Source organism: Calypte anna, chromosome 15 (assembly GCF_003957555.1).
Source record: "Calypte anna isolate BGI_N300 chromosome 15, bCalAnn1_v1.p, whole genome shotgun sequence".
Lineage (NCBI taxonomy): Eukaryota > Metazoa > Chordata > Aves > Apodiformes > Trochilidae > Calypte > Calypte anna.
This window is the reverse complement of record NC_044261.1, coordinates 2,243,163-2,256,542: the sequence shown is the minus strand read 5'-3', so window position 1 is coordinate 2,256,542 and position 13,380 is coordinate 2,243,163. Positions and strand designations below refer to the sequence as shown.

General features: G+C 41.8%; 1 protein-coding gene across 5 annotated transcripts in view; it reads left to right on the top strand.

The window, feature by feature from the left end:
* MLXIP (MLX interacting protein) overlaps window positions 1-13,380 on the top strand; it is a 42,295-nt gene that overhangs the window by 2,741 nt on the left and 26,174 nt on the right. The window contains exon 1 of one of the 5 annotated variants that reach the window (XM_030460374.1): window positions 12,056-12,356. The exons of the other annotated variants lie outside the window; for them this stretch is intronic. Within the exon in view, the coding sequence (XP_030316234.1) occupies window positions 12,310-12,356 (47 nt within the window). The 5' untranslated portion in view covers window positions 12,056-12,309. Of the gene's footprint in view, window positions 1-12,055; window positions 12,357-13,380 lie in introns of those variants that run through there. 5 annotated transcript variants of the gene reach the window in all.

Here is a 13,380-nt window from a genome sequence, read left to right as displayed (position 1 = left end):
AAGGGAGGTTTTTGCTCTGTGGCTGTTGCAGCAGCAGGACTGAGGGGTGTGAGCTGACTCACCACGTTTCTAGAGCTGGGGTGATGCAGCTATGCTAAACAGAAAAACAAGGAAGTTGCTGCACCAGAGCTGTGTGTAATATTTATTTACACTTGACACCAATCGCAGGTATTTCAGTGTTTAACGTTTTAAAAAGAAACATGAAAGTGAGTGCTATCCTTTAGCAATGAGCTAGAAAGCAAAATGTCTCTTGATTACCTGGGTCATTGCCTTTTATGATACATGTGTGCAGGTGACCAAATTTATGCTGTATCACGTTCATGTTGGGGACACACAGTGTAGCCAGGGCTTTTCTAACTGTACTGTAGTTTATTCTTTTTAATAAGGCTTTGTGCTGTTAACTGCCAGCCTTTTTAATGAAAAAAATGCTATTTTTGAACATGAGGGAAGTGAATCCCTCATGCCTTTGACCAGTACAAGCTGACCTGAGTTTAATTTTCATCATAGCTGGTTCAGTCACGTCTCCAGTTGCACAGGCTGAAAATCCTCATTTCAGATGACCCATTTCACAGGGGAAAATATGAGCATAGTGTACTCCCCTGTATAGTTAGGAGATCAAAACAATCTTCTAAATCAATAAGTTACTTATAAATACTCGGGTTTACATCAGGTGTCACGTGGATTGTACTTTATCTAAATGCCACCCCTTCTTCTATAGAGATTGATTGTGGGAATTATAGCACACCAGGAAGGGTAAAAGAACCCTGATTTTCCTCTTTTAGCCCCTTTTTCTGGGCCCTTTGTAATATTATGGCCTTGCAGATCTTGGTTTGTGGGTAGCTTTTATTGACCTGTGGTAGGCTGGTTACTTTAAAGACAAAAAGATTTTTAAAAATATGCTTTTTGAAACAAAAATGACCTTTTGCCAGTGGCCTACAGTGGTTATTAAGCAGAATTAAATCAAATGATAAGTAATCTTGATATTTAATTTGGTAAAGCCCCTTAATAACTTTATGATTATCCAAATAATTGCATTACCCAAAAATAACTTCCCCAAACTGAACTGTATTCTGAGATGTTCTGAATGCAGCAGATCATGCAGTTTTTTTCTGAGACTGGGACAAGAATTTTTTCATTTTGGAGAGCTGTTGTCTTCAGCAGAAGAATAATGTTCAGCTCCTTGTAGAATGCAGGCTGGAAGCTTCTGTGAAGTGAAAAATTAGGCTTTATGAAAGGACATTGAAAACCATTTATTGCCCTAACAGGATGGAATATGGGGGTTTTAAACTTCCCTGTGGAAAGCTTGGGTTTGGGAACAATGACAAACAGTTTGTTTGAGGTCCAAAACCTGAAATACAGATCTGTGTATTCCAGACTCTGCGTGTGGAGCTCTGAAAAATGTGTGATAGGAATCAGTGGCACTGTGCTAGATTATCTCCAGGGGTTTGAGGCTGAGGTGGTAGTGAAGTAAATCATGCTGGAATGTCTAATGTCATAGTTGAAGGGAGTAGGAAATACAGTGGAAAAGTAGATTTCAGTTGTTTCTTTAGTTACTTTCTCCAGGTGTAAAATGGCTGTGGCAGTGCAGACGTGAATTGGTACTCACCCAGTGTCTTATCCATGTCCTGTAGGGAAAGAAGAGGTTGATCAGGCTGTGGGACCATGTGAGTGACTAATTTTCTTTATGAAGGTTCCCATCTTGCAGGGCTGAGGGGAAGATCTCTGCAGTTGAGAGGATGGGCTAGTCAGCTGTGTGTGGTCACCTACATCAGGTAAAAACAAAGCACAAGCTCTATTTTAGGAATCATTAAAGGTACTACTCACACTCAGTGTGGGTGGTGCTCTTTTTAAACTTCTGTTACATATTGTTGTGTCAGTCAATGTCCATCTTACTTAGTGGTAGAGTATGGCAGGGTAAATGAAGATGACTTTGTGGGCTCATTTAGTATTAAGTAGCCTCAGAGTTCTTTTGCCTTCTAATAAGAGCTTAAGGAACATGCCAGGTGTTGCACTTTAAGTAAGAGTGTTAACAGTGGCATCAGGTACTTGTCTAAAGCCTTCTGGATCCTGCTTGTTAAAGAGAAGAGGAGAGTGGGCTCTGGGAACCCTGACAGGCTACCTTTTGAAAAGCTTGCCAGGTCATTTCCAGATCTCATCTCTCCTCTTTAGCAATATGACCCCTTCACTTCATGCAGATATAAGCCAAAAATATTCCCTTCATCAGTGCACTGACGTTAGGGATCAGCTTGTTCCCAAAGCACCTTTGCCATATATTCTTTGTTAATGCAGTGGGTGTTTGGGGAAATTCTTAGCTCGAGATTTATGGCTTGAGATTAAAAACTTGCAGAGTTTAGTTATGTATTTTTACATGCTGATTGTAGAAACTACTCTGATAAAAAAAAAATAAATCTATATTCATCCTGTGAATTGAGCCTGACTCAAGCAGAGCTGCTGTGCTACAAGTTCTTGAGGTGAAGGGTCATTTCAAAGGAAGGATGCTATATTCAGAGTGCAGTATGAATTAGGACATTGTTACTGAGCCTCTTACCTTGCTTATGTCAAATGCTTGATATAGTCCCAAGCTTTTAAGCTCTATGTAAGACGCACTTTTAAATTCCACCTTGGCAACCTTGAACCTCAGGAAGGTTTGCAGGAAGATCACTGAACTGTTCTAATTTCAAAGATGCATTTATTTTGCCAAAGTACACATTTAATAATGGTGGTGTGAAAAATACCCTGGTTTAAATCAAGGTTTTGGTGTTGTTAGGGCTACTCATGACTTATAGGAGGAAGAAAAGATAAATTTTGTGGACAGAACTTTAGATACAGTAGCAATGTACATTTTTTTGTTGTTCCTGGCTATTTTGGTGACTGCAGCTCACAAGATTTTAGTGGTTTGTGTGGACCCTGCTGTGCAGGGTGTTATTGCAGAGATGTGTTGCACAGTAGTCATATTTTTCACTTAAAAAGGACATTGTTGGTACCATCTTTTGATTTACCATTTAATCTACATGGTGTTTTTTGTAGTTCTCTTGCTTGTGTTTTCACACAGTAAACAGATGTTATTTTCTGGCTTAATTAGAACATGATTTCATAATCTTAATTTTTGATGGGTTGCTGAATTAGGAAAGAGGGAGCTAGTTTGTCCTCAAATTGCCAGTTCTCAATAACTTTTACGTCGTCTATAAAAAAACTTGGCTGAACTGTGAGATTTGGAATTACACTAGTGAATCTAGTGAAGATTTTGTGGTGCATGATTATGATGTGCTTTGAATGGAGTTTGATGGCAACAGGAATTAGCACATTGATTTCCATTTCTCACCCTTTTTCTTCTTTTAATTTCTTTCTTCTGAGTGGAAAGAGGAATTAAAGCCAAGAAACCTGAAATTCAGGTCTTAGCTTTACTCATGTTTTTCCACATGCTTCTTTAGTAGGTCACTGAATCATTCTTGTTTATTACTCTCCTGTGTAGAGGAAAAAAAAAATCCATGCTTTTGGAAGGCAGAGTTGATATCACAGTCACTTCAGCAGCTGTTTATCTGTCTGTGTATCCTAATGCTATGATTAGTCTTAATCAAACAAAGGAGTATCTAGTGGTGCAGCAAGCTGGAAAGTGGTGGGGAGGAATAAAGGGAGCTTTGTAGCCATATCCATCCATAGCTGATGGCTTGGGCACTTCTGAGGTGTCAGAGGGGCATTTTAAATTTGTGCAGAAATTGACTGGCTTGAAGCAGAGAGCAAACTCTCCAGTTGTTTTGTGTGAGTGGGATTTTCCCCCTCATAACAGTACTCAGAGATCTGCTGCAGAGAAGGATAAGTTTTGGGGGCAAGGAGTGAGGCCAGGAGCACACTGGGACTGGGAGTAGAGAGGATCTTTGAGGAATGCATTGAATGAACTACAAGGGCCAATATAAAGCCACACAGTGGGCTGGATGGTGTTGATAGAGGAGGTCACAGGAGTGGAAACAGGAAGAAGAAAAAAAGTAAGCTATTGTGAAGTTCAAGTCAAATAAATGATTTTTCAGCTGAGTGGGTGAGCTTGAGCCCAGGTTGCAAACTCTCTGGACACATGGGAGGGAGGAAATGTTCAGCAGCAGGGCTGGATGGAATGGCAGCAAGGAAAGGGAGGTCTCTGAGGATGCTAGGGATGTTGTGGGGAAGAAAAAAGATTATACTGGGAGGAGACTTGATAAAAAGGATGAAGGTGAAGGGGTACTGATGAGTTAGGGAGGAAGGAGGTCAGGAGAAATAGGTATAAAAGGGGAGATGATATGGAAAGTAAGAGTAGATGATTGAAGGTGTGGTTGGAGTCAAAGAAGTCCAGCATTTTCTTCCCTATGCTTTGATCTGTGATGGAAGAGGTAGATAGGAAGCACTTCAGAAGGGAGTGCCTGATAAGGGGAGAGAGTGAACCAGATGGACTCAGATATGGAAGTCAGGGATGATCATGAAGTAAAATGAGAGCGGGGGTGCCTGGTTGGGCTCTTCTGATGCTGCTTTGATTCCTTTTGCTGCTAGAGAAAAAAGGTTTGTCTTTTTAAAATAAAACAACAGTAAAAATCCCCTTATCAGTTTAGAAACTTGGAGCAGTTTGAATTTAATCTGGTATTTAATTTTTAATTAACAGACATCAGGCTATAACCTAGGTACTTCCTTTCCTTTGTATGCAGAAATTAATTGCATTTACAGTTTTCCTTCATCTGTCCTTTGATATTTTAACATCACTGGCACAAACAGTTTCTTTAAAGACAAAACTTCTAAGCTGCTTCTGAGGCAAACAACAAACTTTCTAAACTCTTTGATGGCTACAGGAATATTTTACAGCATTCACACAATTTTCCTTTCAGTCTGGTAAGGAAACCTTTAACATGTCTATAAAACAACTATTAAGGTGATTAGGAAAAGTACTTGTTTCTGTCACCTCCAAAGAAAATAGAGTTGGTGCTTTGTGTTTCAGGCAGTGATGGAAAAAACTGAATCAGATTGTTTTCAGTGCAAGCTCGAGTTACACCATTGTCACAGTTTCTGAAGCAGGAAGGCTTGAAAAATGGGGTTAGGAAAAGCAAGGTCTTCCAGAAATCACTTCTGATAGTTTTACTACTAGAACAGAAATTCTAAACGTGGTCTTTTCAAAATGATTTTTTTGTTTGTTTGCTCAGTTGGGAGTTGGAAGGTTATTTTTGATTGTTTATTTTGAATACAGAAGACACCTTCTTGGTGCCATTCATAATGTAATTATTGTAGACGGCTCTTTGTAAGTAAAGCAGCCATCACCATCGGAAATGTTCCGGTGTGTGCTTGCCACAGCTTATTTACTTTGTGACACGAGTACAAAGCTTTTTGCTAGCCCTTAGTTTCTTGGCTTGTTGATCTTAGATAAACCAGTTAACTGCTTTTTCCTCCCTTTCTCCTTACTGAAAAATGACTAAAACAGACTCCACACTTCAGAGACCCAGGTGTGTGTACTGGCATGAAGTTTACAAGTGACCTAACATAGGAGCCTAAAAGGGAGGCTTATCGAAGATGACTCTTCAGCTGCAAACTTAATAAAGGAAAAGAGGCAAACGGGGGAAAGATTTAGGAGGGGAAGAGGAAGATGTGTGGCTTGCTGATACCTCTGTCAGAAAAGCTGCTGGCCTTTGTAACTGATGAGAAGCTGTACAGATGCAAATTACAGGGTAATAAAACCAGGCTGGTATTTTAATGGTAATTATAATGCTTCTGGAAGGCAGTGTTCTGCTGGGTGCCTTTGGCATTCCCAGAACTGCTCCCTGCAGTGACTGCAGTTGTGGTTCTGAGGCATCATCTCTTTCCTCATGCAGTAGCCAAGCAAGCTTTGAATACTGGGAGCTTCAGTTCTGGATTCCTGGGTCTGTTGTTGGTGTTTGCCTTCTGGAGAATCTTGAAAACCCTCCTGCTTTTGTAACAACAGGGAGCTGTGTTATTCATAGAGAAATTTGGATTTTTCACCCGTGGAAAGTTGTTTTGTTGTGCTTAGAAGCATAAATAGCCTCATCTTCCTTAAGCTGTCAAATGCTAAATGGCCATGTGAGGCATGAGACCTTTCTGGGACAAAGATTCAGCCACAAGGTGAAAATACCACTCCAGTTAGCTGTAGGGCATGGCTCCATGGTTCTCTGAGTTTTGGAGGGACAGCTCAAAACAGAAGAGCTGAAGCTGCTTTCAGCCAAAGGAGCAAAGGATGGAAGCTCAAGAGATCTCCCTTCCTTAGTCCTTAAAGAGTTGTTCTTCATACAAGTACAGGGTTCTGATTTTGCTACAGCTTTGTTTCTGAATGAGCATGGAAAAGCTTCTTCCATCTCAGCTGGGAGATGGAAAGGTGGTCTTGTCTTTGCTGGTGTTAGGTGGGGTTTGCTTGTACCTGTGGCTGGCTTCTGAGTAAGAGCAGGAATTGAAGAGCTGAGCCTTAAGGGTTACCAAGGGGGTAAGAAGATCCTAACAGTCTTGCTCTTGTGTCATGAGTTTATCCTTCTTGAGGAAGAGCATTGCTGTTGGTAGTTTTGGGGTCAGACAGCAGCTGCATTGTTCATACTTTGTTTTACAAATCTGGGGGAAGGTGGCAGTTTGCTGGTGTGCCCTGCTCTGAACCCTCTGTGGTGTACATGTGTCCTCTGCACTGCTTGCCTCCCATCCCCAGTCTGCCCTGGAATTCTTCTAAAAGAATCCTGCTTGAGTGGATGCTTCAGAGCCAAGTGTGTCAAAAGCCTTACAGCCACAGAACAGTGATGGTAAATACAGGAGCTGGGTCCTGCCAGGCTGGGTGCAAGAGGTGTACAAGACTGTTCTGTCCTGAGGAGTTTGTATCTTGTACTGCTGCTTAGAACAAATGTGCAGAAGCAAACAGGATGAGGCCTCTTCTTGTCACTGATGAATCCAAGAGTGAAGCCTGCTAGTCCTCAAATAGCAGCAAAGTTTTCTTAAGTGATACAAGATCCAAGAAAACATTGCAGAGGCACCAAGGAGACTTGCTGCTGGAATCTGTCAAGTTCATTGTTTTCAGGACTCTCTAGCATGAGATGTTTACTCGAAATCCTGGCCTCCCTTTCCCTCTGGGACTTTGTTTACTCTCCCTTCCCTCAAGGTCCCATAGTAACGGGTGCTCTGCCTGCAGCAGTTCAAGGACACATCAGCTAAAGGGACCTTGGCCAGCATGGCTGTGAGACCTCTGTGTAGCAGGGCTGCAGTGAATGCAGTGACTTCTTTATCCAGCAGCCAGACCACTTTTCCATCCCACGTGAGTTGATTGTCCCAAGCACTCTTCTTGTCTGTGTCACTCTCTCTGAGCCAGGGGCTCTGTTGCCTTGGCTGAGTTCTTACCCTGTGAAATTCTAATGCAGGGCAAGGGTTAGGCTCAGAACATCAAACCAGAGAGCCCAGGCCTGCGTGGTGGTGGTGTTGTGTCTTGGGAGCAGCTGGAAAAAAGTGACATTGGGGTTTCACAATAGACCTAAAAATAGGCTCAGTGCATTTAGTTACTGTCTAGCAACTGGACATCCATGTGAGTGTCCCTGCCAGCCATCACAAGCTGTTCTGCTAAATTCTTCTGCTGCATCTTGCATCCACATTATTTTAGGCTGCTATTAAAATTATTCATTGTTTGTCTTCACTATTGATACCATTCCTAAGGAGACAGGGACCAAATGGAGCACTAATTGTGGAAGAGCTTCTCAGTTCTTTGTGATTCTTCTTTGAAGTCCATGACTGCTCTTCTTCATCTTCTTTATCATGCAGACTTTTGGGGCTGTGGCATGACACTGGAGGTAGCCTGTGGTAGTTATTGAACACTTATCACTTCACAGTGTGTCAGGGACAGAAGTGATCAACAAGGTAAAAAAGAAAAGGCATATGTGAAAAAAGGAAAATTAAATATATAAAAAAAGGAAATATCTGTGCTGTGTGCCTGGCAGCTGTTAGAGAAGTGCCAAACAGGAAGAGGCCAGTGGAACATCTCACTGCCTTCCTGGTCTCCCAGCTGATGGCTGTGGATGTTATCTGCTGCCACTTTTCCCAGAGCAAAGAATGGTATCATTTGTTATTTTCTAGGCTGGTTGATCTCTGCTCATTCTGATGAATATCTGGGTGTTTGTATAGAAGCTGTAGCAGTGTGAGTAAGCTTATCCATGACAAGTCAAGCTCTGCTAATAGTATTTGCAGTGACAACTGCCTGCATCAGAACTTGACGTATTTGAGTGAAGTCCTGGTTCTGCTAAGCTGCATTGTGGATTCAGGAACAGGCTCTGAAAATTGCTTGTCTGTTAGCAGCACAGAAAGGTCTGGATGTTATGCACCATGCTTCTCATGTTAGCTCATTCCATAGAGTGTCCAGAGGAGGTATAAATACTTCCCTGTATACATCCAAACTCCTGCATATCCACACAGATACTTGAGTCTAATCCAGCTTTCTGGTTGCTTGGTAAACATCTGTCCCTGGCAGGATGGAGGTTGTGAAAACTTGGATAGAAAATTAGATGGTTGCTTGCCAGATGTGGGAAAGCATGAGGCAGTGAGAAGGAATGATACACTTGGTTTTGCTTTTTGTAACACAGCTTTTGAGAAAGGGATTGTAGTGGTGGGGAGTGAGTGACATGGAAACATCTGCAAAGATTCCTTTTCTGGGTTTGAGAGCATGGAACTTGTAGAAAGGAAGGACTAAGTCAAAGGGTTTGGATGTTGTTGTGAACTACTTAGATCTGCTACAGAGTCAGAGGAGTTGGTTGCATATTTTCAGCTTGTTTCAAGTGAACCTGGTGTTGGAAGAACCAACTTGAATCAAAGATGCAGGTATTGTCAAGGAGGAAGCTGCACTTAACTTCAGGTAATTAACAACCATGTTTGACACCTAAAACCTGAAAATAGAAAGGAGAGATTGTGAAATATCTGAGAGCCAGAAGCTATCTAACCAAAAGCTAGGGCATCTGAGTCACTGCAGTACCCACCACAGTGTTTTTCTTCTGTTAAAAATGTCAGCATCCCTCTTGTCAAAGCAGAGATCTGCCAAATCAGTGCACATATTCAACTCACCCAGGTTTATTGGGAGGAAAAAAATTAAAATGATGTGTCTATAAGCACAGCAAAATGAGAAGTAATGTCATTCTTCCAGTTCACTTTTAGGGATGAAGTTTTCTAACTGTTTCTCTTCTAAATAAGAGACTTGTCTTCTGCCTTATAAAAATTACAGCTTTAGAGTGCTCTTGTGTTGCTTGGTACAGAAACGTGTTTTTCTTCAGGGCAGCACAGACAGTAAATAGTAAATGTCAGTGGCATTTGGGTCTGAAAGCTGCAGATAAGCCAAGTTTGTGTTGCTTCATGGTTGTTTTCTGTGATATCAGCTTAATTCTGTGCTGCTGCCTTCCCTAAGTGGCTGCCTGACGGCACTGGACATTCCACTGGACTGTGAAAACAAACAGCCAATATGTTTGTGACTTGGGTGAATCCGTGATCTGAGTCATTCCTCTTCTGAGGAGGGGTAATCAGTAATTAAATGATTGGGAAAAAGAGCCATTCCTGTAGTGAAGTGGTTAACCCTTCATAGGAACCATGTGATTGGAGTTTGCTCCTTAACTTTATCAAGTCAGCAAATGTTATTGAGGAGCACAGCTCAGCTTAATGACTCTGAAGGTAGCCACAGAAATCTGCAAAAAAAGCCAACTCATTGCTCTTTCTAAGACAGTTTTGGTTTGTGAAGGCTGATGTTTAGGAGCCCTCTGTGCATCCCATTTGTTTTCAGTGTCCAGCCACAAAAGTAAAACAATCAAATCTCCAGTAAAAATCTAAACAGAACTTAAGGAGCCCATTTAATTAAAAGCTTTAATGCTTTTATTAGCATTTTTATTAGCACATTAGTAAGCTTGGGGTATGACCTCAGCATGTGGTGATTATAGGCTGTGTGCATATAGCAGGCTTTTTAAAAGGGGGAGACAGATCCTAGGACATTTAGGAGAGCTTTCTGTAGCAGTTAATGTATAAGAAATCTTACTTACCTTTCACTTCAGCATTCTAAGGGGCTTTAAAAGGTGAAAGCTGAGGCTGGCTGATTTTGGAACGTGATAAAAACATCCAAAGAAGAGACTTGTGTGAAGGTCGTTTAGTGACAGGTGGGTTTGGGTTTTGTTGTTTGTAGGAAAATACTGGAAAGTGCTGATATTATCATGTTTTATTTGGGAAGCCACCACTTGCTTTGGGCTGTAACCATCTTGGTCCCTTGGAAAATGTGTTCTTGGTAAGGCCAGGGGGTCAGTCAGCCCTGCTGTGTCTTTTACCTGCATGGGTGAGAATTTCTGAACTGCTTTGCTGGTGGTTGCTGTAAGCACAGGAATGGCTATATAAAGTTATATTGCAATGAAAACATGGTCTTTTTTCTGACACTTGCTATGAATAATAAGGTTAAATATTGCTTTCTAAATTAACTTCTGTGATACTTTCCTCAGTGCCCTGTGTGGAATGACCACGACCACCATCATTATGAACTCTTCACCATGACTGGAGTCCCTTTCCTAAGGACAGGGCTGAGCTCTCTGTCTGTGTGTGGGATCCAGGCATCTCCTTAGGCTTGCACAATCCTAAATGGGCAACCAGAGCCATCTGGGAAAAGCCTGATGAGGATTGTGTGTCACCAGTCTGTTCCCCTGCCCGTGTCCCAGTTCATTAAGGCAGGGTCACTGGCACAGCCTTTCCTGCAGTGCTCCAGACAAGTTTCAGAGCTGCTCAGTCAGCTGGTGACCCAGGGGTGAAGGTCTCTTTTTTTCCAGCACTCATTCCCTGAATCTTCACCCTGTGATCTTTGGTGAATCCCAGGGGTTTCACTGCCATGCTTTGAGGTGTGTTCACAGCTTGATGGGGTGTTCAGCCCTTAGCTGAAGGGCTGGTTTTGGGGAAGGCATCATCAAAGCGTTTGTTGGCACATGGATCTAACAAAGCCCTAAGCAGAGATTTTTCCTATGAGGTGCACATGGCCTTTTAGAGGTGATTTTATTTTCTTTTTTCTTTACATTTTTTTTTCTCCCCCCAATCTTTTCTGTAATTTCTGGAAGCACTTTTCTCCCTACGTTATCTTTCTGTGGGACTGTGTTGGTTTCTTGGTTTTTTTTGATTTGTCAGTAGCCTTAGTAGTAACTCAGGGCTGCCTTTAGCCTCCTTCTGTCTTTTGTGTAGTTTCTGGTTCACCTTTTATATAAACTGAACAAACTCGGGACAGTTGCAGTCCCGGGTCTTTGTTTCACCAGGGGAGAGCTGGGGGAGCCTCTCCTCTTTCTAAAGAAGAGACTTAAGTCGGTTCCAGAGTAAGATCCCTGAAGTCTCACAGGATATTTATAGGCTTGGGCAGGGAGTGTTACATTATCCTCTGGGGCAGAAGTGCTGGTTTCAGGTTTCTCTGCCTGTTGAGCACGGAAAACAGCCCTGAGTCCCTGGCTGTCCGGTGCTGATCTGCTGTGCTGGTACCCTCTGTTTGGGTTTTCCAGAAGCTCTGTGCCTGGAAAGTCTTTGAACCATAATTTAGGTGATCAAAGCCAGGTCCCAGATCATCACATCTTGATCAGTTTATTAATTTAGGCTAAGGCCTTAGAATGTTCATAGCCCTGTACAGGAGGGTCCTTGCTAACAGCTGTTTGTAATGAAGATTCTGAGCAGGTTGAGCAAAAGGCAGGGACAGAACTCAAGAGGGAGGAAGAAATGGAAAATTTCAAAAGGCTGTGAAACAAGTGAGTAGGATCACTTCCCTTTACACTGGAGATGCTCTAAAAATGGTACTTCTCACTCTGCCTGAGAGAGCACAAGAAACACTTCAAAACAAGTAAAACAAGATGCATTATGCTCCTAGCAGATCCTAGAAATAGTTTAGAAAATGTGAATGTTTTAACATTTAATTGTAAACAGAAGAAACTTCTGCTGAAGAGATAAAAACGTTGTCTTTTATTCTCTAATTAAATAGGAGAAGGATAAAGAATTCTTACTGCTTTTTCCATTGACTGAACACAAGCTGAGAAACAGCAATGCCAAAAAAAAAAGAAAGATAATGTGGGTACAGATCAGCTTAATTCTTATTTTTATCTCATTTTCATATCGAGCATATTAAAATGCTTCATAAATTCTCATGCTGAGGAATGTGTAAATTGAAATATGTAAATCTAATACTGGCTAAAACATACTTCATACTTTTGCTATTAGTATTTCTAGTATGGGGCATGTGGCTGGGGTATGATCAGGTGGCATTCTGTCCTCACTTTGCCACTGACATAGTTTGTGGCCATGGGCAGCTGCTCTCAGGCTTGATATTTCAGATTTGGGCAAATGAAAGTAGTGGTACTTGCCTCTCACCTTGGATCTCAAAGCACTGTGTAAGTTCTGTATGTTGGGGTCTTTTTTTCAGGAGGGTATCTGGTTGTTCTTTGAAAAAAAGGTCTTGAGTTTTAAAAGTTTTGAGGTATGTGATGTTTTATAAAGTTTTGATGCTTATAAGGGATGTGATTTGTGCAGAGGGGCAAGTTTAAGTACAGCAGGGGTGAAGAAGAGGTTTTGGTCAGGAGTTGGCAGCCCCAGATGCTGATGGTGAGGCCTCATTCTCAGCCTTTTGACTGCAATATTATTGACATTATTTACAAAGCTTTTTCTGCTTTCTTGCTGCTTCAGCTGTGTAGTAAAGTGAGTCAGGGTTGGAATAGCAGGAACATTTTTAGAAATATCTTTTGATTTCTGACTGGAAATGAGAAACTGTCTTAAATATTCCGAGTCTTTAAATAGACACTGGCTGAAGGACACCAGAGCCTCCAGGTCTCCTTGATATTTGTACTGCTCTTTATGTTCCCCTTAGCTCTGTGCTATTTCCACACTCTTTTTACCCTTTCATACCTTGCATTAAACCTGCTTTCCTTGAAACCATTTCTCCAGTGGTCCTTCCCAGCAGTCTGCAAGCCTTCCTCCTCAGACAGCAGCTCTTGGCCATATCATGTTTGGATAAAATGAAACTGTGAGGCTCCTTTCCTTGGCTGGTGTGATGGTGACACAAAAAGCTGTCAGTGTAGATGTGGTAATACTGTCAAAAGGAGAGTTTTCCAGCTCTGCAGAGGCTGTGGGACAGAGTCCTGGCAAAGCCCTGTGCTGCTGGTGTGAGCCAGGGCAGAGCTCACTGAGTCTGTTTGGCATGGACATGGCCTTATCAGAGCAAGAGCCCAGACCCACCAAACCTCCATGTATGCAAATTAAGTTAAACTACCAAACTCCACTTAAAATAATGTTCAATTTGTAAAACAAGTAAATGAAGGTTTATGTTTGGGACAGGAGTCTTTGTTGTTGGTGTATGACTGAGCTTTTATTTTCCTGTTCCTTTTCAGGAGGTGCATAGCTCAGTCTTCCTGGGTGAAG